The sequence below is a fragment of the Kickxella alabastrina genome (genome assembly GCF_025024165.1).
Source record: "Kickxella alabastrina strain RSA 675 chromosome Unknown BX661scaffold_2, whole genome shotgun sequence".
Taxonomy (NCBI): domain Eukaryota; kingdom Fungi; phylum Kickxellomycota; class Kickxellomycetes; order Kickxellales; family Kickxellaceae; genus Kickxella; species Kickxella alabastrina.
In genome coordinates, this window is record NW_026251473.1 from 270538 (window position 1) to 294418 (window position 23881).

The window sequence follows — 23881 nt, forward strand, 5'->3', positions numbered from 1 at the left end:
TCGGAAAGCGCGAGCAGATGGCAAGTATAAAACACCGAAAAAATATTTCTGAAATTAGCACATATTTATAAATATATATTTTTCACTCACCAAAAAACAATGTTTAAAATAGAGGAATATTATATTTCTCTTATAGCTTGATAGGTAATTTACACGCTTATCCTGAGTTTCTTGTAATAAAAAATTGGGTGCCTTGGCTTTGTTGTAACGTATTTAGTCGGGCTTTTTTGTGAGCAATATTCTTTGCGAAAAATGTGCACTCTTCAACGCAAGAAATATTTTGCCAAAGGAAAATCGTGAAAATACGATTTTTGTTATATATTTAGACCTTTTTAAAATAGTCTGTTGTTGCCTTGAAAATGAAAAAATCCGGATATTCGCGCACAAAGATAAAATTATTTTATGTCTACCGCATCGCATTGTAACACTACCAACTCACACGCTGCCATTTATTTAAAAATTACTGTTTGCTGCACACGCATTATATAATACTCGCCCAATACAAAAAATATAGGCGTGAAGCTGAGCTCAACCACAAAACAGCACTGTTTATTTTTATTTTTCTCTTTTGTAAATTCAACTTTTCAAAATTATTTTTATTTTTTATACTTTATAATTTGAATTCATCAATGGCAATATTTGGAAAGCGAAAACCAAAACTCCAGACCGCTATAAGTACGTTTATCTGCCTTGTTATCTGGCTCCCTACTCTGTGTGCTCTTGCACACGGACATGGGAATAAGATACGACGTGCCCACGCAGTTGCAGTTACTATTTACTCAAATGGCTCTAACTTTCAACTCCTTGTTTGCACTCTCTGGCTTGTTTACTTTTTCCATTGCTGTATCTGTAGGCGATGCTGTAGTTGATGAGAGAGCGTATGGAAAGATGTATGATATCTTTTTGAAGCAGCCTGACGCGTAAGTATCAATTGTGTCTGCTTTTGTTTGACTGTTTTCTGGAGGATAAGAGACTTTGGACCCCTCTCGCCTGACCCTCTTTTTCGTCGCTTTTACTTGTCGCAATTATGAGGAGCAAGCAGCGACTAAAACAACTTTTACTTTTCTCATCTTGATAACTTGAACATGCTAGGGCCTCCGAAGTGTTCGAGTTTGTTATGCACGTTGTCATGAACAAGCCACCAAAGGAGCAGACCAAACTTCGCGATCGGCTGATTTCCCGCAGCAACAACACGCTTGGCGTGGAAGATAACAGAGACGCCGACATCGTGAAGACATTGGGGTACCTGTCCACTTTGCATGGTATTGTTTGGACGTTCCCCCGCGATATGGCCACTGTGCTGCAGGATCCAGAGACCAACATTCGGATTATGCGGGTTATTTCGTCGATTTACCTTCCGTTGGTCATTCGGGAGACTTTGCTGTGCATGGTTTCTAATTGGTGTATCTTGTATAACGAGCACTTGGGCACGCGCAGGAACCTTGAGAGTGTTGTGGATTCAGTGAAAGCCAAGTATGGTATACGGCCTAATGGAACGATGCTGCCGGACCCACCATACACGCGTGGGCAGCCGAATTGGCCGTACCCGACAACGGGTAACCAATTAGCACGGATAAACGAGCAGCAATACCAACAGCCGCAGCATCAGCAATTATTCGCGAGTACACCTGTTATGCCACCACGCCAACAGCAACAACTGAATCTAAATCCGCAGTACGCCAACAGCTTTGGTCGGCATGTTGAAATTGATCCCGTGTTTGCTTCACAACAGAATGAGATTTCAAAATCGCAATCATTCAGCTCACATCACGCCCCCAACTATTGCAGGTCGCCCCTGTCCGTCCCGAAATTGCCACTGCCATTGACCCCAACTGACACCGCTGAGAGTAAAAATTTGGCACCCGAGTTTGTCGCCCATATGAACGCGTCTGCCAATGAGTTTAAGTCCATCTGCGACATGCTTACCGAAACCCTGATCTCGCTCGATGTTGCAGAGGATCCGGGCACAAACAGCGTAGTTCAGGATATGATCGCCGAAATCAAGCAGCGCAAAACATCGCTATTCAACTTCATGGACATCCTGACACCAGACAAAGACATGATGCTAGCCAAGCTCAAAAACACAGTGGCCAATACCGACCGCTGTCTGTGGTTGTACGACAAGTCAGTCAATGCGCACAGCGTGTGGAAGACGACCGTCCAGGAGAAACACAATGCACCGGTAGTCGAGGAGACACAACAGCGTGTCTTAGAAGGGACAGTACGCAGTGCGGGGTCGGTCAATTCGTTCTTGAACTATTCGGGCGATTGCCAGCCAGGGTCGTCGAAGACAAGGGCCAAGCTGATCGCCGCCGCCTTTAGCGATTCCTCTGCACCGGCAGGCACAGTTTCAGCACCTAGCTTTAGCAAGAGTAACAGCAGCAGTAGTGTAGTTTTGGCCGAGAGTTTGCCGAACAAAGTGGCTCCATCGCGGACATTGCCTGCGATAGAGCGCATGTCGAGTAAAGCTAGGGGAAAGATGGCCGAGGATCCGCTTCAGAGCACTGAGACTGGTGCAGAATGGGATTACTACAACGCCAATGACAGCGCGTATGGAGGAAGCGCTGAAAACCACACTAATAGTTACTAGACCACCTATCCCGCCCAAAACCGTATGTTACCAGAATTTTGCCTCCTTTCACACACTCCTTTTTTCGTTTCTTCTTGCACTCCACCATATTTACTTCTCTATATTTTCCTTTTTAATACACATTGCGCCCCTTCTCTCATCTTTTCTTCTATTTCACTTTTTACATTAAATATATTTTGTATCAACAACACTCATGAAGACTGCTGCGTCAGGTACGGATTGAGTGGGTTGACAGCGCCGGATGCAGCAACCGCATTGGCACCAGTAGCCCTTTGGTGGTAGCCGCCGCCATATGGTGCGCGTGTGGGATTGCGGAAGAAAAACTGCAGCGTGAACTTTCTCGTGTCCTTGTCCCAATGCGACCAGAATTTCCCAGGCCGCATATCGACTTCTCTGCTCTGCACCTTGAATGCAATGGTCTCATAGGGCTCGGCAGCAAAAATCAAGTACTGAAACTGCTTATTCGGCGCCTCGATGCGCTGTTCGTACGCAGACATGAACCTGTGCCTGGGCTTAGTGTCGTCTGTGACCTCCGGGTATGTGATCTCAAACAACAAACCAAACTGCTTCGTGTTCGGGTCCCGTATTTTAGTGACCTTGTACCCGGGTCTACCAATCTTAACAACATTCTTTTTCACCTTGGGTGCTGTTGTCGCGCGCGCTGGCGCTGCGTTCTCGCTCTCCCTGGCATCGAGTGCCGCGCGCCGTGCCAGGTTGGCCTGGTGCTTCTTGCCTTGTGTATGCGCCAGATACGAGCCCTCATTATTGTGCAGCGTCAAACATAGCTTGCACTCGTACGACCCCAGGTGGTTGCGCATAAAGTACGGATCGCTCTCAATGTCGATGGTTTCTAATGCGAGTTTGCGCAGCCGGTCGCGGCGAGCCACGTTCGACTCTGAGTGTGACATGAGCGCACCGGCGCCTGGCTTGGAGCCCGCTCGATTCTGAAAGTCCATTTATATATTATAAAAAATGTATTTTTTTAAGAAACTGACTGAGAATAAATGGAAACAATACGATAAATAAACCTTTATTATGCATGGCCACAATAAAAAGTTTTACATTTAAATATTTGTAGACAAAATGTAACTATCGTGGGCTATGGCTGATAGCACGTGACAGCTAAAGCTTGTTTTTTGGGCTGCAACTCAAAAATGCTAAGGTTTGGCATGTGTGGCATGAGGAATCTAAAACACATTTGTAGCAAGTTGTGTAAATGAAATTAATGTAATTTTGTAGCTTGGGCCACCAGCGTCTGGATAACTTGGTTGTAGGCTTCTATGGAGTCCTTGCGCTTGGCAATCTCCTTCTCCTTGGCAGAGATGAGTGCGTTAATGGATTTGAGTGCGTGTCTTAGCGACTCCTCGCTGCTCGTGCTCTGTAATTCCAGCTGACGTATCCGGTCAATGTCCAGCATTGGGATCGCTGCTGGAGCCTGTCTTCGTGTTTGATTTGTCGCTGACTCAGTCTGTGCCACGGGCATGAGTAACTGGCTGTGCAATTCTTCAGGCAGCTTTGTTGCCGCTGCTATGAGAATCAGGTTCCGCAGTAACCGTGGCTCGCTCGCAGGGATATTTATTATGTTGAGAGGCAAACTGCTACCAATAAGCCTTTCTAACATATCCTCCGCCTCTTCTGCTCCTCCAATATTTAAGTGCGCGTTTAACTCTATATGTTCGCCGTGTAATTGCTGCTGTGCACTCCCCAGTGCCTGGTCCAAGCACTCGTCCAGAATGGCCGCCCGATCGTCATATGAATCAGTCGAGCTGTCAATCAGTGACTTTGCCTTGGCCAGCACATGATCGACATCAGACACAGGCACCGATTCTTCTATATGCTTGTTAGCAACCGGCACAGTCAGCAGCTCGGGAGCATCACTGATACCAAACTCGTTGAAATCGCCAAAGTCGTCAAAGTCAGCAGCAGAGTTATTGTCGTTATCACCGAAGCCGCCAAAGTCATCCCCATCGTTAGCGAATTCGTCAGACTCGCCAAATTCTAAAATGCTATTATTGTCGAAGCTGTTGGCGGGCTGTCCTTTTTGCTCTTCCCACACATGTGTATCATTTAAATCTTGCCACCCTGACATTGCCGCCATTCGGAATGCGCTTTATTTAAAGAAATCTGTACAAATAGTAAAATGCAAAAAGTAAATGAGAATACAAAGAAAATGTGTATGAAAGTGGGGGAAAAGAGAAGTCCGCCGATACAAAAATAAAATAGGCAAGTGCCCCGCGTCATGGTTGTTCTTGTTCTTTTCTTCTTTCAACCCCGCTTTTCGCAAATTGTATTTTATTTTTTACTTTTGCATTTTAAACGCTCCTATATTGCTTACACGTTCTGTTCATGTCTACTGTCCAAACTGCTTCGTCCGCTGGATCCAAGAAGATCCGCTGGGTCCCGCTCGAGTCATCGCCCGAGGCCCTGAGCAAAGTCATGCATCATCTGGGCGCCGACACTTCAGTTGCATTCAGCGATGTCTGGGGACTGGACGAGGAGCTGCTCGCTATGGTTGCACAGCCAGTACTTTCGCTCGTTTTTCTTTTTCCACTGACAGACAAGTATGACGAGGAGCGGAAGAAGGAGATCGCTAGCAGCGACAACAAAGTGTCGCCCAATGTCTGGTTCATGCGTCAGACCATTGGAAATGCGTGCGGCACAATGGCTGTTTTCCACGCTCTGGGAAACAACCAGCAGTCAGTCCCGATTGGCGGTCATCTCGCCGAGTTCTTTGCCAAGGTAAAGGACATGTCACCAGATGAACGCGCTGCTGCTCTGGAGACCGACGAAATCGTGGCAAATTCGCATAAAGAGAGTGCCGCTGATGGCCAGACAGAGGCACCATCGGCCGACTCGCGCACAGACCTCCACTATGTCGCATTTGTAAGCGTCGATGGCGACCTGTACGAGCTTGACGGCCGGCAGACCACACCCATCAACCTTGGGCCGTCGACCAATCTGCTTAAGGTAAGACTACTTAGATGTGGAACGTAGCCCTCTATATATATGTATGTGTGTGTATGCTTCAAGATGCATTGCTAATTAAACATTATATTTTAAACAATATTTTTTGTGCGTGTAGGATGCGGCGCGCGTCATCAAGCAGCGCATCGAGTTCTATGGCAGCGAGTCGCAGGAGTTCTCCGTGCTTTCGCTTGGGCCGAACCAAGACGAAGACTGATTGCCCTGTATCCTCTTTGCCGTATCGATGTAGACGTCGGCATCTCATGTTGCGGACAGATTGTAAGTTGGGCTGTAAAACTGTAGCAATTAATTCTTGAATTTTCGAAAGATTAGATATCAATACATTGCAGATTTTCAATTTACAAAAAAGCGTTCTCGCGCTATTTGTTTGCAATGGCGCGAGACATGCATGAGATGGCAGCATCGCAAGAAAAGACATGTGATGCCACTTATCTCTTTTGTGCATTGAACAAAGGACAAAAAAATTAAACGTTGCTGATATCAAATGTTAGCTTGAAAATTTTAATTTTCTTGTCTGCCCTCATCCTCATCCCCGTCCTTGTCCTGCTCTTACAGCCAGGGTCATTGAAATTGCACCATTGTCAGACACACGACATATAAAATGAGCTACTCTGCCAGCTGCTTGAGTGCCTCTCACATCTCTTTTGTTTATCTGCACAAAATATATTGACTCGTTTTTAACATTTATTAAGCACTTTTAGCATTTTACCCAACCCAAATTAATCTTTCAAATATGGCACCTCTTCGTCTCGGATCCGTCGCACCCGACTTTAGCGCCGAAACCACAACCGGCCCCATCAAGTTCCACGATTTCATCGGCGACTCGTGGGCCGTGCTGTTCTCGCATCCCGCTGACTTCACCCCTGTTTGCACGACCGAGCTCGGTGAGGTTGCCAAGCTTGCACCCCAATTTGCCAAGCGCGGTGTCAAGGTCATCGGCCTAAGTACCAACGATCTGGCCGATCACGACAGATGGGTCGACGACATCAACGAGGTCAACAACGTCAACCTCGCCTTCCCCATTATTGCTGACAAGGATCGCGACGTCGCCACTCTTTATGACATGCTCGACAGCGTTGAGCACGACGCCTCCAACGTTGTGAATGGCATCCCCTTCACTGTGCGCTCTGTTTTTGTCATTGACCCAGCCAAGAAGATCCGCTTGATTCTCACGTACCCTGCCAGCTGTGGCCGCAACTTTGACGAGATCCTGCGCGCGATTGACTCGCTCCAGCTTTCGGACAGACAGCCAATCGCAACCCCGGCTAACTGGCAGCCCGGAGGAGAAGTCATCGTTCATGTCAGCGTCTCCACAGAGAAGGCCAAGCAAATCTTCCCAGAGGTCAGGGAGGCACTTCCTTACTTGCGCTTTGCCACTCTGCCTGTCGAGGAGGGTGAGGAGGAGAAATAATCTATTTAATTTGTAATAAAACCAACTAATATTTCAATTTTTCCATTAAAAGTTTTATATGTGAACCCAATTAATCTCAAGGGGCAGAAAAACTCTCACTGGCACATGAAAACCCATATGCAAGTTGTTGCAACCAACAAAGATATCGAAAAGATGTGTTTGTTTAGTAGCTCTCCGCCATAATCGGCAGAATCAGCGTTGTCCAGCCAGTGAACGGGTGGGTACCCTGCCCGCTGCCGTCCTTAGGATTGTACTGCTCCCAGAAGAAGCGCGTGCTCTGATACTGGGAAAACACGTTGGTAATCAGATTGCTCCTAAGGCTCGAGTAGATGCGCTGGGCCTGCTGCTGGTGCGGGCCGCTAACTGACACGTAGTTCCGATTCAAGGATGAAAGTACGAGGTAGTTGATGTTGAGCCAGATTGGGCCACGCCAGTAGTTCTCGCCCTTGCCGTAAGACTTGTCGCTCTTGGACAACGAGCGCAAGCCGTAATCCGTCCACAACTCTTTCGGGTTCTCAATCATGTCGAGGATATGCCCCAGCTTCTCGGACTCTGGCGGAACAAGCCCAAGAAGCATGGGGAACAGGCTGATGTAGCCCTTGTGGCAAACAAACACGCGCACATGTGCGGTCTCCTCGTCATCCTCGAGCTCATCATAGTCCTCGCGAACTTTTGCAGTCACGTCGCAGTACATCTTCTTATTCTCATTCCAGTGAATCTCGTCCAGAATACGGATATGGCTCTCCAGCTGAGCGTCTATCTCAGATGGCTGGCTGGCACTCACAGAGGTCCTGCCATCTACAATGGACTCCAGCTTAGCATTGATCGACACCATGTAAGTGATCCAAGCAAACAGATCGACATGCAGCTCGTTGGTGCTCGGCGGGCGAGCGCGCGGGTAGTCGTCAATGCCCGAAGTCAGCGTGTGGTCCATCGTGCGTCCCTGCCATCTGTAGCCACGCACGGCCGGGGATGCGTCCTCCTCGTTTTCTGGCATAGGCCTGCTGCCAGCCTGCGTAGTCTGGAAATAATTGAGCAGCCGCGATGAGTACTGCGCAAGCTCAGGCAAGCTCTGGCGCATAGTATCCGGACCATCAATACTGTTGCTTATCGTCGTCTCATTATCGTCGCTGCCCTCAAGATAGTCGAAATAGTTTCCGACATTTGCCGCTCCCTTGAATCTGTACAAATCGGCTATTTTTTCGATGGCAAATAGCAGCGTCGGCGGGTTGGCAAAGTTTGGGTACTGGACCTGGAACTCCTCAGGAACCTTGCTACGTGCCTCTTCTCCTAAAATCTGCTCGCGTGCAATCCAGCCGTTCGAGTCCATGGTGTTGAACCAGCTGCGAATGATCTCCATACTGATACCGCTGTCCCACTGCCCAAGTACCAGCTGGTGGAATCCCTCGTCCCAAAGAAAACCACGCGGAAAGAATGGCCGCGACGGAGTAGCTGTAAACAGCGAATAAGGTTTGCTGAGCTGCGGCTTGTCCATGCTATCGCCTTCGCCATACTCGGGCTTGGACTCATTGGACACGAGGCTGCTGCCGTGGAAGAAGCCAATGCCACCCACAAGGCTGCTCAGTGCATTGCGCGCCATTTCAATGTGGTCCTCGTCAAATCCTTTTTCGCGCAGCCCGAAAGTGGCCTCAAACCGGCGATCAAATGCCTCGCGCCGCTCGCTAGCGATATCCGCAATGTCATTGCCGTCAATTTGCGCGCTCTTGTCGGTGCATTCGTATATGACGTCAAACGAAAACTCGCCATGAACCATCATTTGTGTGAAAAAGAGGTTCTTGCCGCGCTTGTCTAGACCTGCATTATCTAGTCCAAATAGCAGGCTTCCTGCCGACAGGTTGTTGCTGCCTGTGTGCTTGATGATGGCACTGGCCTTAGCTCGTGCTGATGTGAGGAGCTCCTTTTGGAATAAATCCTTGGCACGCCAGATATCAGACTTCGGCGCCTTGATGGCAATGCCGCTGATTCTTTGGCCGGTCAAGATTCCTGGGATATTCCGCAATGAGCTGGGTACTGGCGGGTGCTCGTTGTCGGCCGAAGGCACTATGCGAATGTTAAAGCGGCCCAAATCGTCAGTCTTGCCCGTCATTTTGGCCACACCCTCGTCGATCTTCATGGACATGGTGCCATTGCCCTCCAGCCCAAAGTAGTACATCAGGGCGACACCCTGTGTGTACTCGTTCAGCGTTCTCCCAGTGAAGCGCACGGCCCAACTGCCACCATTCTCCCCCACCTTCTTAACAAACTCGGACTTTATCTCAACGCCCTGGTCGCCGTCACGCATGGTTTGCTCGCCAAAGTCCCGCCCGTTGTGTCGTGAGTAGCCGTACTCGCCCAGGTTGTCCCCCAGCTCGCAAGAGTGCCGGATACTCTGCCAGTTGCGCTGGTCGTCTAGACCAAACCACATGAGCCCGCTGAGCAAAGAGTCGGGCAGCCGCGGCCGCGTGCCAAAGTACAAGTTAGGCCGGTAAGTGCCCCACTGGAGCTCAGTGTCCAGTTTGATCTGTGCCTGATTCAGCTTGACCTGAGAAGAGCTTGCCGCTGCCACTGCCCAAACAGATATCGCTAGCGCCCCGAGTATACGCATGTTGGTAATGAAGACGAATTTTGAATTGAAAGTGTCTTTTAAAAATAAAAATATAATATTTCAATTATTACACGTTGCAGAACCAAACATGCTTTGGCTACCACTTTTTGGATCATACTGTTTGTGACGTGTGGGCCGCCACATAAATTATTTAATCGAAATCGGGCATCTCGCTGATCCGTAAGCACGTGGTCGTGCTTTGTAGCGTTCGCTTCTCAGACCACATCTGGGTCATTGATAATATACGGGCTGGACCATCAACAAGGCATTAAAAAACTCGTTTCAAAAACATTCTCATTTTTTAGTGATCACCAGCGCTCAGACTGTGTTTAAATTCTGACTCACACTGCCTAAACTTATGTTTGTCTTCTCTTCTCCCTCTTTGTTAAACATATAATTTTTCAGCTCGATTAATTTTTCTTATAAAAGCCAAAAAGAAACAGCAATGAGTAAGTGCGGCTCAATCATTTATTCTGCTGACTAAGCTGCAACCTTTCATCCATAGAACTCGTACTAAAAGTGCACTTGCCTCTTGCCAATATTCAAACGTGCATCCGTCCGCAAACGACGTTGGTTCTAGGCGCCGAAGAACTGAAGCAGTATCTTGCCACCGCTATCGCGCTGGCCAAGGAGGTTGGACCTGCATTCAAGGACGGGTTCTGGCGCACAGGCCAGTTCTCAAAGACCAGCGACTTTGCAGCTGAGGACAAGCTCGGCAATGAAGCCGACTGCGTCACTGCTGTCGATTGCTACATCGAAAAGACAATATTTTCCCGTTTGCGCAAGATTTACCCGACTCACAAGCTTGTAGGCGAGGAGTCCACTGCCGAGAGCGGAAACGGATACGTTGTCACAGATGATCCCACGTGGATTGTTGATCCAGTCGACGGCACCAACAACTTTGTCCACCACTTCCCCTATACCGGCATCAGCATTGGCCTGGCCATCAACAAGGAGCCTGTGGTTGGCGTTATTTATCTGCCAATTTTGGAAGAGCTCTACACTGCGGCTCGTGGATCGGGCGCATTCCTCAACGGCCAGGCTTTGCCTTTGATCCGCCCGCCTGTGCTCACTTCGCCAACCTCGCTCTCACAGTGCGCCCTGGTCAGCGAGCATGGGTCGGACAGGTCGGAGAAAACAATGACGTCCCGCCTGGCGTCATTCACGCGTCTGCTCACAGATAAGCAGCATGGTGGTGGCTGCCTTCAAAACCTCCGTATCACTGGCGGAGCCTGTCCTGATCTGACACTCGTGGCTAAGGGATCCGCCGAGATGTACTGGGAATGTGGCCCGCATGTCTGGGACTTTGCAGCAGGCGTTGTTATCGTCACTGAAGCTGGCGGTGCCGTGTTTGACGGCACTGGCTGGTGGGGATCAAATGTGCCTGAGAGCGAGAGGACTCCGCAGCCGTTGAACATTTGGAACCGCAAAATCACGGCTGTCCGCTTTATTCCAGACCTCCCGGGCAAGCCAGGCAGCGGGCGTCAGCTGCAGAAGCTGCTGGTCAAAGAGCTGCTGGAGCTGGCAGAGGACATTCCCTATCCCCCAGACGGCACTCATTAGATTAGTTGTGCATGTATTCTTAAATTTTGCTTGTTTATAAATAGACGCGAAGTTTATTAATAACAATTACAAGTTTTGGCTATAACTCTGGCGAGCTAGAAATGACACGTCACCAAAAACATTAATGCTAATGTGCTAGGTGCGTTTCCAGATAAGAAAACTTGGCTGTTGGTGTATTATTCCAAATATGACAGTAGGGTTTATTTTAGAAATACAGTAACAATTGCAGTGACTGAGGAAACATCCACCCTTTGTATGCAGACCAATGTCGGGTAATTGCAGCTGAGCTTGCGCGTATTTAAAATTAGCTTGCATCATTGCGTGCATGCGAATTTGGTTTACTGCGAAAACAAGGAAATTGGCTTTTTGGAGTTGTTTTAATGACTTTGTTCCACGTTTACTTGTAAATTAATTTGGCTCTGCAAATGTTCTTAAGAATGTACATAACTTGGACTGCCTCAACATGTCGACTTTTCCTGGCTATTGTTATTAAATAAACATTACTGCTTCTCCTGTAAAAGTCAATATATTAACACCACCCCTGCATCTCCTCACAGTGCGTCTCCTTTTTTCTTGTGCTGATTTTTCTTTGAATATGTATAATATCCATTTTTGAACTAATTTATACAACTAGGTAACACATACTAACCACCAATTATGTCGTGTAAGTATAAAATTAACCAAACACATATTGACAATTTTGCCAATGTTTGTTACTCGTGAGCTCAAACTAATAGACAAACAGCGCGTAATACCTATTTGTGTAGTCTACAGCAAACTCTCTATGGGGCTCGCATATGCGTACGACTGGCTATTTAGCACTTTTTGGATCATCGAAAGCAAGCGTAACGACGATAAGGTCAACGTTTATCGCAATATGATCTGGCCCGATATCTCCGGCAATGTGTTGGAGCTCGGCCCTGGCTACGCACAGTCTCTTAAGCTCTTGCGGCACACAACAATGAAAGACGGCTCAGAGTCGGTTGACCCAGCGTTCATTCAGGCATACACAGTGATCGAGCCAAACTCCTTTATGTACGGCGGCTTGCAAAAAAACGCTGAAGACAACGGGTTCCGCGTAAAATACGATACCCTCAGCTATCCTGAGGGTGCGGCAGTCGCCACAATGGCAGCCAATGACGATAGCATTCCGTTCGTGATTGTCAAGGGCACACTAGATGAGTTCAACAATATACCAAAGGCAGTCCTCGACGGAGCGCCTTATGATTCCATCCTGACTTCTTTTTCGCTGTGCACTGCAAGAAATCCCAAGGCTGCACTCAAAAACATTTTCAAGCTCTTGCGGCCTGGTGGCACTTACTACTTTATCGAACACGTTCGTCAGCCCAAGGCCAACGACCCGCTGGTCATCGAGGACAACGGCGTAAACGCTTGGTTCTGGGGCAAAGTACAGGACTGTATCAACCCTATTTGGAAATTAGTTGGCCATGGCTGCAACGTAAACCGTCGCACTGGCGAAATAATTTCCAAGATGGGCTGCTGGAACGACATCGACTACAAGTACGTGCGCCCAGCCATTGATATCCAGTCGCGGGTCATGCCTCTGTCCTTCGGCAGGGCGACTAAGCCCAAATAACTGGTAAACAAACATATACGATATCAATTTAAATACATATAAATTCAAAGCCCACAATGGCTTGTAATATTCGCGCTCACTGATCGACAAGCTTGGTGAATGCAAACGGGCTCTTAGAATAGCATTCGGCAATGACGTCAAACCCGTCCTCAGCCTTATGAAGCTTGTTGAAGAAAGCATCGTGCCTCCGAGCGCTAATCTCCTGGCGACGCCTCTGGTCTTCAAGGGCCTGCGTCTCAACCAGGCACTTGGGACAGCTCTCGCCGACATCTCCCAGGCACCGCTGGTGGTACGAATGCTTGCACAAAAAGTGGATGCTTGGCAGATCAAGCGGTGCCATGCAGGACGTGCACTTTGTGCTCTGAAACACTACGGGCTGCGTCTTAAGCGCCTCCATCTGCTCCTGGTGCAGCTTGTACTCGTCGGTGTACGATGCAATGGCTCTCTTATTTTCACTAATACGCGTTGTTGTCGTCTCAATCTGCCGCATTATGTAGTCCCTGACCATGCCCAGAGTGACTCCGGACTTGCCAGAGCCGCCCAGTGCCTGCAGCACACGCAGTGGCGACATCAGATTGTGCCTCTCGATGGTTGCCAGGCATTCCGCAAGCGACTGTTCGTTGTCAGAGTGCTGCGGGTTCCGAGCGAAATAGTGCAGCGCCCTGATGTACAAATCCGGCTGCTTTTCGCCATGGGTGTGCAGCAGCTTGCGCATGCTTTGCACATCGTCACTCTCAATAAACAAGTCAAGAAGGGCGGCCACATCGCCCTTCTGTTCGTAAAGCGCAGCTATCCCGTCGGTAAAGTTGTTTGACGCGCACAGAATATACGCCCTTTCCCAATCAATAGTGGCGCGCGGATTTCTCAACAGCTCAAGCGCACGCTCCTTGGGTGTTTGCTTGGTGGCAGAGGACAGCGTCAGCTCATGCAAAGGCGATTCCACGCCGCATAGGTAGAGCTCTAGTAGGGTATTCCATGCTGATTTTATGTCGTTGTCCTCGCCCTCAGCAAGCTCACCATTTGCAGTGACCCGCTGCTGTTGGCAACGGAGGCTGATGACGCGCTCAAGAAAAGCGGCAAGCCATGCCGGCTGGTCAGCAAACAAGTGTTGGATCCGCCTCATTGACAGCGAAGAAGCAACAGGCGCTGAGACCGCCCGCGTAGCCAGTGGATCTGTGTCAGTGTCTGTTTGACTGGCAATAGCAGCAGAAGAACCTTCTGCAGTGCCCGCCAGACGTGCGTCCATCCCGCGAATGCATACGTCGACCAGCAACTCTGTGGTCTCGCGAGGCAGACTGCTCAGACACCGGCGTCCAAACTCGGCCATGTATGCCGACAAATCCGTATCGCCCAGCTTGCGCATGTACTCCAGCGCGGCCTTAATGTCTTCCTGGTCCTCGACCTTGAGCTTTAGGTACATTCCCGTCTTGGAGAACTTGTCAGCGAGGTATAGCGCCTGGTCGTAAAAGCCGGCCTGCCTGCAAACGTATATGGCGGTGTCAACGTCAAATTGGTAGTCCTCCTGCGTATGGATAAACTGGTTAAGCTTCTCCTCGTCTCGCAGCTTTGTATAGCAGTTCAGCAGCAAAGTTGTGTGGTCCGATGTCGCCATACCCGCCGTGTGCAGCTCTTGGAGATAGCTGGCCAGATTCACCAGGCGTTGCGCGTCGAGATACTTGCGAATGATGTACGACGGCTCGACGTACCCGATGGTCTGGACGTACTGGGACATCGCCGAGTCAAACTCGTCCTTGCTGTAGAGCCAGTCTCCGTATTTCTTGTAAATACCAGCCACGCTGGCCAGGTCGTAGTTTCCATTTTGCGCCATCTTGACTGCTAGTGGGTAGAGGTTTTGGCGGTAGAGAATGTCCAGCTTCTCGAGCAGATCCTTCTCAGAAAAGTAATCGAGCGTGCCGTGCCCGCCCAAAACAAAAACGCTGCCCCACTCTGTAGCCACGCCGCGCACGCCGCCGGCAACCACGCCTGTGTATGCGACCAGCTTGTTTTTAGTGTCAAGGATAGTGAATGTGGTCGCGTCGTTGTACGAGTAGATGCGGCTGTCGGTATCCTGGAGTAAAGAGCTGCTGTCATCAGATACATTTGCCAAAGTGGGCGCCGCTACCATTGGCGACGGCTGCGCCGTCGCCAGCAGCAGATAGTGTTTGAACCGCCGGAGCATCACTTTGGGCGCGTCGAACGCAAAGCACGGACCACGTCCCTCCACCGTGTAAAAATAAATGGCCTCGTCGCGCGCAACAATGAGCTCCCTCTCCTCGTTGACCAGCGAGCAGCCAATACTACAACCCCGCTCTTCGAGCATATTGGCATCGTTTTTGTTGCTGGTAGCCGAAGTGTCGAACACCAGTGTCTGGGCTGTTGTTGTCGCGAAAAGCGTCACGCTAGTGCCAATATCGTCAGTCACAAAATGCAGATTTGTGATGGGCTCCGGCGCCACGTGCAACGTGCGCTGCTTTGTCGACTTGCTCTTGGCAATGTTGCCGCGGATCAACACAATGTGGCCACCGGCAAATCCCAGCGCAATCTGGCTGAGACTCGGCGTGACCGCAACTGCAGTCAGTGGGTAGGGCGTTGTAGTGGGTTGCTGATACTTGACAGTCACCGGCTGAACATCAGTTTGCCGCATAAGCTTGTCGACGGGCCACAGCTTTATCACCGGCCTGCTGCTTGCCGATGAGACGTTTTCCTCGATGGTCACCAGAGTACGCGCCTGGTGTATGTGAAGCATTTGCGTGATGCGTGTGTCTGGCGCCTCGCTGATTGCCACAAACGACCGCACTATGAACGCGCGGTTGACAATATGAATTGAGCCATCCGAATCGGCAATGAAGATGAGCTCGCCGCCGCCCGACGCCATCAGCAGCTCAGGCCGCTTGAATGCCTCGGGCAAATCTTCCAAAGGCTCGCGCTTGAAAAAGTGGAACTGCCGTAATTGAAAGTTTGCCATTAAATGTGAATTATGCTATTTGTAATATTTGAGGGGAAAAATGTGTGCACGGGAAAAAAAGCAAAAAAAACGCGAGTGCACATGCGCAATTGTGTAATTTGAATTCGAAGTGAAATTGCAACGTCACTCGACAAAGCGCAGGCCTGTGGCTCAAGCCAAGCCAAGCCAAGCCGCGAGCTGCCCGCTGAACGGGTGGAGGCGATGGTTCAATTTAAGAAGGCTAATTCACGTGCTTCTGGCCGCTTATCGCTGGAGTGAGCACGTGAATATTCACACGCACCCAGGCCAATGCCAGTTTTGCCTATAATGGCAGAGCATGTTTAAAGTCCAAGTAAAAAAGCGGTTGGTCAGGTTAAGGCTTTCTTTCGTTATCAGCTCGCTCACTGTATTACTTTTTTCAATTTCGTCCTTTTTATTTTTTTCGTCGTCAACCCTACTTTTTCATATTTTAGAATTAACACTTGTACAATGCTTGGTTCCATTCGCTGCGCTCTGGCTCGCAACTCCATCCTTAAACAGGTGCGTATCACCACCATCCCTCATTAACGGGCATATGCTCATACCCGGCTAACATGCGCTTATTTGGCTTCTTTTTTCCTTGCAAAACACCAACTGATTGTTTGTCATTTTATCTATCTGTAGCACAGCACACTCGGTCGCTTCTACGCTGTGCAGAGGTCAGGTTTGTCGTCTCTGGTGTTTGTCGAGACGAAGGGCAGCGGCTTTGAGGAGGGTGCCTTGAATGCGATTACGGCCGCCCGCAAGATCTCTGGGCCAGTCACAGCCGTCGTTGCTGGATCTGAGGCTGATGTCATTGCCAAGGCCATTGCAAAGATCGAGGGCGTCGATAAGGTTATTGTCGCCAAGGACGCAATTTTCGACCACGCTCTGCCCGAGACCACGGCCAACCTGCTCAAGGCTCTGCAGGAGAAGGAGGGTGCCACACATATTTTTGCCCCGCATTCGGCTGCCGGAAAGAATGTTATGCCTCGCCTTGCCGCGCTCCTGGACTCGCAGCAAATCTCGGACATTATTGCCATCGAGGGCGAGGACACCTTTGTTCGTCCGGTGTACGCCGGTAACGCTATTGCCACCGTCAAGACCAGCGATGTCATCAAGATCCTGACTGTTCGCACGACAGCGTTCGCCGCTGCTGTGTCTTCCGACGCGGTTTCTGCTGCTGAGGAGGCTGCTCCCGCAGTGGATGCCGCTCCTCTGAGCAAGTGGCTCAAGGAAGATGTCGCCAAGAACGACCGCCCGGATCTGGCCTCGGCCAAGCGCGTGGTTTCTGGCGGCCGTGCCGTCAAGAGCACCGAGGGTTTCAAGATTATCTATGATCTGGCTGACAAGATTGGCGCGGGCGTCGGTGCTTCCCGCGCGGCTGTCGATGCTGGCTACTGCGACAACAGCCTCCAGGTCGGCCAGACCGGTCGCATCATTGCTCCCGATCTGTACATCGCCATTGGTATCTCTGGCGCCATCCAGCACTTGGCCGGCATGAAGGACAGCAAGGTCATCGTCGCCATCAACAAGGATGCCGATGCGCCTATCTTCCAGATTGCCGATTACGGTCTGGTCGGCGACCTGTTCACCATCATTCCTGAGCTGACCGAGAAGCTCTAGATTTGAGTTGGGAGATTGGAGTGTTTATCTTATTAACCCTGCGTTTGGAACTTGTCTGGTCACCCTGCTAGGGGCTGATTAAAACTGCATATTTCGTTGTGGATCTAATTAAACTTTATTTCACTTCTCACAACCGAAAAGTGAGCCAATTGCCAGCGTCACTCCGAGGACACAGAAAATAACCAAGCTTTTTGGGCGTGACTAGCGTGAGAATATTATCTTTGTTTTTTGCTTGGCTGTTTATGCAGAAAAACATTGGCGCGTGATTCAATAAACATCACTTTGATATTTTGTTTTCTTTTGTACGCAGCGTGGGAAAGTCAGTGATGGCGTGTACAATTGGTGGTATTTGAAAATGGATTCAACTTGTGTTACGAGCAAAAGCACAAATAAGTATATATGTGCGCATTGCTTTTCCATAGATTCTCAAAAGTTTTTCGTGCTATAATACAACGAGCTATTCTAAAATTTTCGAAACAAAAGTATAAAATATTCCTTTTATTATTAAGAAACATTAAACCATGTTCACAGAAGACAAGCAACCCAACTCGTACACATACCAGTCGGGATTTGGCAACCACTTCTCATCGGAGGCCCTTGACGGCGCGCTGCCAGTCGGCCAGAACACACCCCAAATCTGTCCCTACGGCCTCTACGCAGAGCAACTATCGGGAACCGCATTTACAGTCGGGCGCAGTGGCAACCAGCGCACCTGGCTCTACCGCATCCGGCCATCCGTCATGCATCTGCCATTCGAGCCCTACACAAAAAACAGCCACATCATTGGCATATTCGACTCGCAAACAACCGATCCAACACCGACGCAAAACCGATGGATGCCATTTCCCATCCCTGAGGACAGCGACTTTGTTGACGGTCTGCGCACAGTCAGTGGCGCAGGCGATCCGACGGTGAAAAACGGAATTGCCATTCACGTGTACGCGGCGTCGCAGTCAATGAATTGCCGGGCATTTACCAGCTCCGACGGTGACATGCTCATTGTGCCACAGCAGGGGCGCTTGGACATTACAACGGAGTTTGGGCCAATAATGGTGGCGCCAAATGAAATTGCGGTTATCCAGCGCGGCATGCGGTTCTCCGTGGCGCTGCCCGACGGGCCCAGCCGTGGGTTTGTCCTTGAGGTATACGATGGGCACTTTGAGCTACCGGACCTTGGGCCCATTGGTGCCAACGGACTGGCCAACCCGCGCGACTTCCAGACGCCCACAGCTCAATTTGAAAACACTACTGATGGCTGGACCATCATTAGCAAGAGCCAGGGCACGCTGTTTGCCGCCAAGCAGGGCCACTCTCCATTTGACGTGGTCGCGTGGCACGGCAACTATGCACCGTTCAAGTACAACCTGGCCAACTTTAACGTTGTCAATTCGGTGAGCTTTGATCACATCGACCCGTCCATCTTCACCGTCCTGACGTGCAAGTCTGCGCATCCAGGCACAGCCGTCGCTGATTTTGTCATTTTCCCGCCGAGATTCGAGGTACAGATGGATACGTTCCGCCCGCCGTACTTCCATCGCAACTGCATGAGCGAATTTATTGGCCTTTTGTTTGGCAACTACGAGGCAAAGCAGGGCAAGTTTTTGCCCGGAGGCTGCAGCATCCACTCGACGATGACGCCGCATGGGCCGGATGCCGCCACCGTGCAGAGTGCGACTACGCGCGAGCTCAGGCCCGGGCGGATCGCCGATAACTCGCAGACGTTCATGTTTGAGACAATGTTTCAGCTGCGGGCAACCAAGTGGGCGGCCGAGCACAGCCATCGCGATAGCGACTACTACAAGGTGTGGCAGGACATTCCCGTCACATTTGATCCTGACCAGAAACCAGGCACAAATACGCACCACCCGGGGAACGAGCACTGACTGTGAGGTTAACTATAATAAACATTGCATTATTTATTTATTTACATTCGGAAGAAAAAACTATTCGCAACATGATGTTTGCATCTTTCGTACTTTCACTGCTGCTATGGCTTGAGCTGGGCCATGGCCTGCAAAAGCGCCGCCTGCTGCGTTTGCATGGTCTTGACATCAGACGACGGGTAAAATCCGGGAACGCCCAAGCTCTGCAACTGGATCTGCTGCTGGTACCGAAGCTCATCCATCTTTTCAATCGCTCTCTTGTCGGCGCGATCAAGCTCGACCCTATGCTGCCTCAAGGCCTCATCCTTCTCCTGCTTTGGCACAGGCCCAATAATCTCCCGCGCATCAATTTGCTTCATAGCTCGGTCATACTCATGCTGGATGCGCTTCCGGTGCTCGAACAGACGCCGCTCAAAGTCATTCTGTGCCGTGCACAGGTTGCATATCTGGTGCAGGACTTCGCTGCTCAAGTGCATGGCTGGGAGTGTGGGTCCGATACCTTGGTATGGGTCTGTCGGCTCGTCAGTAACAGTCATTGTGGCAAAGGCAATGGCAGGGTCTGGCGTGAGGTTGTTGGTGTGGTCTGTCTCGAGTGTGAAGATGTCTGGTGCCGGCGGGACCGCCCATTTGGTAATATCTGGCTCGCCCTCGTAGGCCAGCCGTGGGCGTTTTCGCGAGCCTGGCTCGGTGTCAGCTGTGGCTGTGGCTGCGGCTGCGGCTGCGGCTGCGGCTTCGGCGTCTGTGTTACTTGGCCGCATCAGCCGGGCTTGCTCCTCCCTGAGCTGGTCTTCGGGCGAGTAAAACTGGGCTGCTTGGAACATAGGAATACAAAATAAAATGAGAAATGAGAAATGCAAATTAAAAAATCATGAAATATAAAGACGAGGAAACGAGAGAAACTAAAACTGTTCATTCCTTATTCAACGCTGGTCCAAAGAATAATAAATACAATTTTAGGCGCATTTATGAACAATGCGCCTAAGTGATCTCCCCTCCCCCTTTTTGGGGGTTGCGTCTGGTGAATAATGAAGTTTTGTCTATTTTGTAAACTTTTTACACAAAAGAGAGCAATGTCGGTAATAAGATAAATTAAAAAGTCACAGGCATTAAAGCCTCTTCTTCTTGGAAACGACCGGGTCGACGGATTTGGCTGCCTTAATCTTGTTGCTGTCTGCGCCGCCACCGAGGATCTTTCTGCGCTGGCGAATCATATGCGTATACAACTTGTATAGCACCGGCGGATAGTTGACAATGTTGACAACAAGGAACACCCAGAACCATGAGCTAATGGCCGCAGCATGTGGAAGCGCCGCCCAAATCTCGAGCAGCTCGCCGGTGACTCCGGCCGGATACAGCACGTAGAACATGGTGTAGCGCAGATAAAGCAGGGTGTATACCTCGATGTCGAACAGAGAAAGCGCATAATGGCTGTACCGGACGCACTCGGTGATGCACCAGGCTAGGACCATCAGAACCAGGCCGTAAGATGCGCGAACCTCAGGGTAGTCAAACATGTACAGGATTCCCCATACCAGGTTCAAGCGCGAGTACACCTGCAACGTGGCTGTCATGGCGCTGGAGCGCACAAAGCCGACCAGCGAGTGGACAATCTCCAGGGCTGCGCCAGTCTGCACAATGATGAGCGCGTTGCCAATGCTGTCAAACAGACCGTCAAGGTTTGTCCCGTGGACCGAGAGATATAAGAGCGTTTTTACCAAAACGTAGGCCCATCCGACGAACGAGGCTGCGTTGTATGCCACCAGGTACGCTTCGACGACGCTGATTCCTTTGCCCTTTGCCATTTTTGTAAAGGTTTAAAGAGAGCAAAAATATTTTTTGGGGCCTCTATTAGAAATAATTATTGTATCAATCGCAAATACAAGAAAGGAGCAGAAGTAAGCAACGAACGGGATAGGAACATCAAGCGGTAGAGTGGGGTCGAAAGTTGCCCGGCGTGTGCCGGCGGGATCGCAAGGAAATAATGTAGCCTGAGATAAAAAAATACAATCCTTGAGAGCCAATGACAGCCACTGAATTTAAACAGCAGTAACACAAATGTACACGTGATCAGAAATTAAGTGCCGCCAGCAAGGCAGTTTTAATTTGGCAGTTTGACAGCAGTTAAGCCCTTTTGCATGTCAACATGCAAATGAGAAAGCTGGCGCAGGTATTTACCGCATTGAATCCCCCTCGTTACTCACTCATTTATACTTCTCTATACTACCACAAGTATTGCAAATAAAAACGCGGCGTGCGACAATGTCAAACACAACAGCAGTACCAACGCCCGGAGCGTTCCAATTCCCCGAAATATACAACTTTCCGCCGTTCTTCACGTAAGTTGCCTCTTCCCTGCATAAGCAAGCCCAGCGGGCGCATTTCGCTCGAGCAGCGTGCACATTTAAAGCCAAATGTGAGGAGGTGCAGACGCAGAAACTAACATGGCACAAGCACATTCCGCCTTATTTTCTTTCTCTTCCTCTGCGTGACCAAAACAATCAATGTAGACGACAGCCAAACGAGTCTACATGGCAGGAGCAGAGGCGACAGTGGTGCGATCTGATACTTGCGTACTACAGGCATAACCGCCTCTACTCGCTGACGCTGGCGGAGGCAATCACAGAACCGCCATTTACGAACAGGCAGATCCACCGCTCGTTGCGCGTCGATGTCTTGCGCGAACTGGTCGACGACTTGGTGAAGCAGGGTAAGCTTTTGTTTTCTGAAATACACTTACGGCTCCAGGCTATGGCTTTAATTTCCACTCGTCCAACCTTTACCAGTACCAACACCAGCACTAGCACCAGCACTGACATCGATTTTTTACATGCTAAGTAGGCAATGCATCATGGACAGGCGCCAAAAACGCTAAGGACTCGTGCTTGGTTCTTTGGCGCAAGCCCGAAGTGTGGGCCTCCATGATTTATCAATGGGCCAACGAGCGCGGGTTGTTCAACACTGTCCTGACCGTCTTTGAACTGGCCAATGGTGACGACACTGCCGGACAGGAGTTTCATAATCTGGATTCGGTGACGCTTCGTCGAGCGCTGGATGTGTTGCAGAGCCAGGGCAAGGCACAGCTCTTTGTCGGGACGTCCGATGATGACATGGGTGTCAAGCTCTTTGCGTGAGAGCCCAGTACTGGTTCTGGTTTTGGTCGAAGAGACTCCGCTTACAGAGTGGGAATATCTGTGCGGAAAATATCTGTGCGCACTCCTGCTTGTCGAGCTAAATGAGTAGGATGAGGGGGGTGAAGGTCGGTGAAAACAATGCCTGCCCAACCGAACCCAACCCAAAAAATTAACGAAAACAGGTTCAGTGCAGCTCGGCTCGAACCGCTAGATCTATACCAAAGCAATTTGGAAAAAAAATTTTACCCTGGCCATTTCGTCAAAAACAGTGCCAATTTGATGAGGCATCAGCAAAGTATACGAGAGGAGCCACATACTGGAGAGAAAGACGAAAAATTATTCACACCCGGCATATTCAAGCGCAAGTTTTTTTTTCTTCTTTCTTTCCCAACATCCTTCTACCCCTCTTTTTTAACACTTTTAACAAGGTATGTATTTCCGTGCTTTTATATTTTTTTATTGTGTCTAAGAAGCAAGGAAATTAACCTCCTTTTTCCAGTCCGAGAAAAGTATGCTTTCATCTTATCGCACTTCCACATTACATTTTGTGAGCCCGTGGCTTTTCTTCGTACTTGGAAGATTGGGAGATTCAAGAAAAAAATATTTTTTGAGTGTCACTAGTCTTTTTTTTTGTACAAAGCATGAGCAGGCAGTTTGTCTGCTTTGGCCTATTTTCTTATTGTGTATACCAGCCGGGACTTTGACTTGAATTCGTGCAGATGAGTAGATGCGCGAAGGGCTTTTAAACCGACCCACTCTTACAGAAACTGCTGCTACTACTGCCGCGTTCATTGTTGTTGCTCTTTTATTATCCAGTTATTTTATTTATATACACATAAACCGTTTACTGGCCCGAACCGTGTGTCCTTTCATTCCAAGCTTTGAATCTGCCGCACAATTGCTAACTCTTTCTTTTTTAATTTTACTTATAGTTTAATTAATACGTAGCGATAAACAAAATGGCCGACGATTCCCAGCACGAGCACGTTTTTGAGGAGACTGACTCCGGAGCCGCCCTCACCTACCCCATGCAGTGCTCTGCTCTGCGCAAAGGCGGGTTTGTTGTCATGAAGGGCCGCCCCTGCAAGATTATTGATATGTCGACCTCCAAGACCGGCAAGCACGGACACGCCAAGGTCAACTACTCTGGTGTCGATCTCTTCAACGCAAAGAAGTACGAGGATCTGTCGCCCTCGACCCACAACATTGACGTTCCCCACGTTCACCGTAGCGAGTGGACCCTCATCAACATCGATGACGGTTTCCTTTCCCTTATGGCCGATGACGGTGAGATGAAGGAGGATGTTGTGCTTCCTGAGGGCGAGCTCGGCGAGACCTTGGAGGCTAGGTTTAACGAGGGTGCTGAGATCCTTGTCACCGTTCTCAGATCGATGGGCATTGAGGCCGCCATCTCCTTCAAGGATGCCCCCAGGGGCGAAAATGGCAACCAGTAAATTGGAGTCCGGTACGCTTGCGCTAACTTTTTGGGGCTGATTTGCGCCATTCATTTTGTGAACTGGGTTGTCTG

General features: G+C 49.7%; 15 protein-coding genes across 15 annotated transcripts; 10 read left to right on the forward strand and 5 right to left on the reverse strand.

Annotated features, from left to right (window-relative positions):
* Window positions 1-451: 451 nt before the first annotated feature.
* BX661DRAFT_176615 (uncharacterized protein) lies at window positions 452-2719 on the forward strand. The gene is made up of 2 exons (XM_051534385.1): window positions 452-920; window positions 1093-2719. The coding sequence occupies exons 1-2, from the start codon at window positions 733-735 to the stop codon at window positions 2588-2590; spliced, it is 1686 nt and encodes a 561-aa protein (XP_051394474.1). The 5' UTR covers window positions 452-732; the 3' UTR covers window positions 2591-2719.
* On the reverse strand, window positions 2720-3618 carry BX661DRAFT_176617 (uncharacterized protein). The gene has a single exon (XM_051534386.1). It carries the CDS (start codon window positions 3544-3546, stop codon window positions 2782-2784), a length of 765 nt encoding a protein of 254 aa, XP_051394475.1. The 5' UTR covers window positions 3547-3618; the 3' UTR covers window positions 2720-2781.
* Window positions 3619-3631: 13 nt separating this feature from the next.
* BX661DRAFT_176618 (uncharacterized protein) lies at window positions 3632-4789 on the reverse strand. Its single transcript, XM_051534387.1, has one exon. It carries the CDS (start codon window positions 4686-4688, stop codon window positions 3813-3815), a length of 876 nt encoding a protein of 291 aa, XP_051394476.1. The 5' UTR covers window positions 4689-4789; the 3' UTR covers window positions 3632-3812.
* A 42-nt stretch (window positions 4790-4831) lies between these two features.
* Window positions 4832-5923, forward strand: BX661DRAFT_176619 (peptidase C12, ubiquitin carboxyl-terminal hydrolase). Its single transcript, XM_051534388.1, has one exon. The coding sequence runs from the start codon at window positions 4937-4939 to the stop codon at window positions 5582-5584; it is 648 nt and encodes a 215-aa protein (XP_051394477.1). The 5' UTR covers window positions 4832-4936; the 3' UTR covers window positions 5585-5923.
* On the forward strand, window positions 5536-5923 carry BX661DRAFT_176621 (uncharacterized protein). The gene has a single exon (XM_051534389.1). It carries the CDS (start codon window positions 5572-5574, stop codon window positions 5869-5871), a length of 300 nt encoding a protein of 99 aa, XP_051394478.1. The 5' UTR covers window positions 5536-5571; the 3' UTR covers window positions 5872-5923.
* A 245-nt stretch (window positions 5924-6168) lies between these two features.
* On the forward strand, window positions 6169-7011 carry BX661DRAFT_176622 (putative thioredoxin peroxidase). Its single transcript, XM_051534390.1, has one exon. It carries the CDS (start codon window positions 6309-6311, stop codon window positions 6984-6986), a length of 678 nt encoding a protein of 225 aa, XP_051394479.1. The 5' UTR covers window positions 6169-6308; the 3' UTR covers window positions 6987-7011.
* Window positions 7012-9683, reverse strand: BX661DRAFT_176623 (glycoside hydrolase). The gene has a single exon (XM_051534391.1). The coding sequence runs from the start codon at window positions 9589-9591 to the stop codon at window positions 7150-7152; it is 2442 nt and encodes an 813-aa protein (XP_051394480.1). The 5' UTR covers window positions 9592-9683; the 3' UTR covers window positions 7012-7149.
* Window positions 9684-9971: 288 nt separating this feature from the next.
* Window positions 9972-11220, forward strand: BX661DRAFT_176624 (uncharacterized protein). The gene is made up of 2 exons (XM_051534392.1): window positions 9972-10040; window positions 10172-11220. Exons 1-2 carry the CDS (start codon window positions 10037-10039, stop codon window positions 11152-11154), a joined length of 987 nt encoding a protein of 328 aa, XP_051394481.1. The 5' UTR covers window positions 9972-10036; the 3' UTR covers window positions 11155-11220.
* A 287-nt stretch (window positions 11221-11507) lies between these two features.
* BX661DRAFT_49255 (uncharacterized protein) lies at window positions 11508-12789 on the forward strand. The gene is made up of 2 exons (XM_051539202.1): window positions 11508-11818; window positions 11922-12789. Exons 1-2 carry the CDS (start codon window positions 11812-11814, stop codon window positions 12749-12751), a joined length of 837 nt encoding a protein of 278 aa, XP_051394482.1. The 5' UTR covers window positions 11508-11811; the 3' UTR covers window positions 12752-12789.
* A 2475-nt stretch (window positions 12790-15264) lies between these two features.
* On the forward strand, window positions 15265-17339 carry BX661DRAFT_192864 (uncharacterized protein; the record flags this gene model as incomplete). The annotated part of the gene is made up of 2 exons (XM_051537738.1): window positions 15265-15324; window positions 16359-17339. The coding sequence occupies 2 exons, from the start codon at window positions 15265-15267 to the stop codon at window positions 17337-17339; spliced, it is 1041 nt and encodes a 346-aa protein (XP_051394483.1).
* Window positions 17340-17860: 521 nt separating this feature from the next.
* BX661DRAFT_168491 (homogentisate 1,2-dioxygenase) lies at window positions 17861-19222 on the forward strand (the record flags this gene model as incomplete). The annotated part of the gene is made up of 1 exon (XM_051533437.1): window positions 17861-19222. One exon carries the CDS (start codon window positions 17861-17863, stop codon window positions 19220-19222), a length of 1362 nt encoding a protein of 453 aa, XP_051394484.1.
* Window positions 19223-19326: 104 nt separating this feature from the next.
* Window positions 19327-20043, reverse strand: BX661DRAFT_195860 (uncharacterized protein; the record flags this gene model as incomplete). The annotated part of the gene is made up of 1 exon (XM_051537994.1): window positions 19327-20043. One exon carries the CDS (start codon window positions 20041-20043, stop codon window positions 19327-19329), a length of 717 nt encoding a protein of 238 aa, XP_051394485.1.
* On the reverse strand, window positions 19937-21284 carry BX661DRAFT_176630 (tyrosine phosphatase-like protein). Its single transcript, XM_051534393.1, has one exon. The coding sequence runs from the start codon at window positions 21022-21024 to the stop codon at window positions 20329-20331; it is 696 nt and encodes a 231-aa protein (XP_051394486.1). The 5' UTR covers window positions 21025-21284; the 3' UTR covers window positions 19937-20328.
* Window positions 21285-21308: 24 nt separating this feature from the next.
* Window positions 21309-22756, forward strand: BX661DRAFT_176633 (vacuolar protein-sorting-associated protein 25-like protein). Its single transcript, XM_051534394.1, has 3 exons — window positions 21309-21558; window positions 21730-21929; window positions 22061-22756. The coding sequence occupies exons 1-3, from the start codon at window positions 21482-21484 to the stop codon at window positions 22351-22353; spliced, it is 570 nt and encodes a 189-aa protein (XP_051394487.1). The 5' UTR covers window positions 21309-21481; the 3' UTR covers window positions 22354-22756.
* Window positions 22757-23312: 556 nt separating this feature from the next.
* Window positions 23313-23807, forward strand: BX661DRAFT_139827 (eukaryotic translation initiation factor 5A; the record flags this gene model as incomplete). Its single annotated transcript, XM_051532808.1, has 1 exon — window positions 23313-23807. The coding sequence occupies one exon, from the start codon at window positions 23313-23315 to the stop codon at window positions 23805-23807; it is 495 nt and encodes a 164-aa protein (XP_051394488.1).
* Between the last annotated feature and the right edge of the window lie 74 nt (window positions 23808-23881).

Bases quoted from the DNA above. Each gene is read 5' to 3' on its own strand.
- BX661DRAFT_176615 (XM_051534385.1), top strand. From the start codon at position 733: ATGGGAATAAGATACGACGTGCCCACGCAGTTGCAGTTACTATTTACT. The intron at 921-1,092 runs GTAAGTATCAAT...TGAACATGCTAG, and splicing joins TTTTTGAAGCAGCCTGACGC to GGCCTCCGAAGTGTTCGAGT.
- BX661DRAFT_176617 (XM_051534386.1), bottom strand. From the start codon at position 3,546: ATGGACTTTCAGAATCGAGCGGGCTCCAAGCCAGGCGCCGGTGCGCTC.
- BX661DRAFT_176618 (XM_051534387.1), bottom strand. From the start codon at position 4,688: ATGGCGGCAATGTCAGGGTGGCAAGATTTAAATGATACACATGTGTGG.
- BX661DRAFT_176619 (XM_051534388.1), top strand. From the start codon at position 4,937: ATGTCTACTGTCCAAACTGCTTCGTCCGCTGGATCCAAGAAGATCCGC.
- BX661DRAFT_176621 (XM_051534389.1), top strand. From the start codon at position 5,572: ATGTGGAACGTAGCCCTCTATATATATGTATGTGTGTGTATGCTTCAA.
- BX661DRAFT_176622 (XM_051534390.1), top strand. From the start codon at position 6,309: ATGGCACCTCTTCGTCTCGGATCCGTCGCACCCGACTTTAGCGCCGAA.
- BX661DRAFT_176623 (XM_051534391.1), bottom strand. From the start codon at position 9,591: ATGCGTATACTCGGGGCGCTAGCGATATCTGTTTGGGCAGTGGCAGCG.
- BX661DRAFT_176630 (XM_051534393.1), bottom strand. From the start codon at position 21,024: ATGGCAAAGGGCAAAGGAATCAGCGTCGTCGAAGCGTACCTGGTGGCA.
- BX661DRAFT_176633 (XM_051534394.1), top strand. From the start codon at position 21,482: ATGTCAAACACAACAGCAGTACCAACGCCCGGAGCGTTCCAATTCCCC. The intron at 21,559-21,729 runs GTAAGTTGCCTC...CAATCAATGTAG, and splicing joins AACTTTCCGCCGTTCTTCAC to ACGACAGCCAAACGAGTCTA. The intron at 21,930-22,060 runs GTAAGCTTTTGT...CATGCTAAGTAG, and splicing joins CGACGACTTGGTGAAGCAGG to GCAATGCATCATGGACAGGC.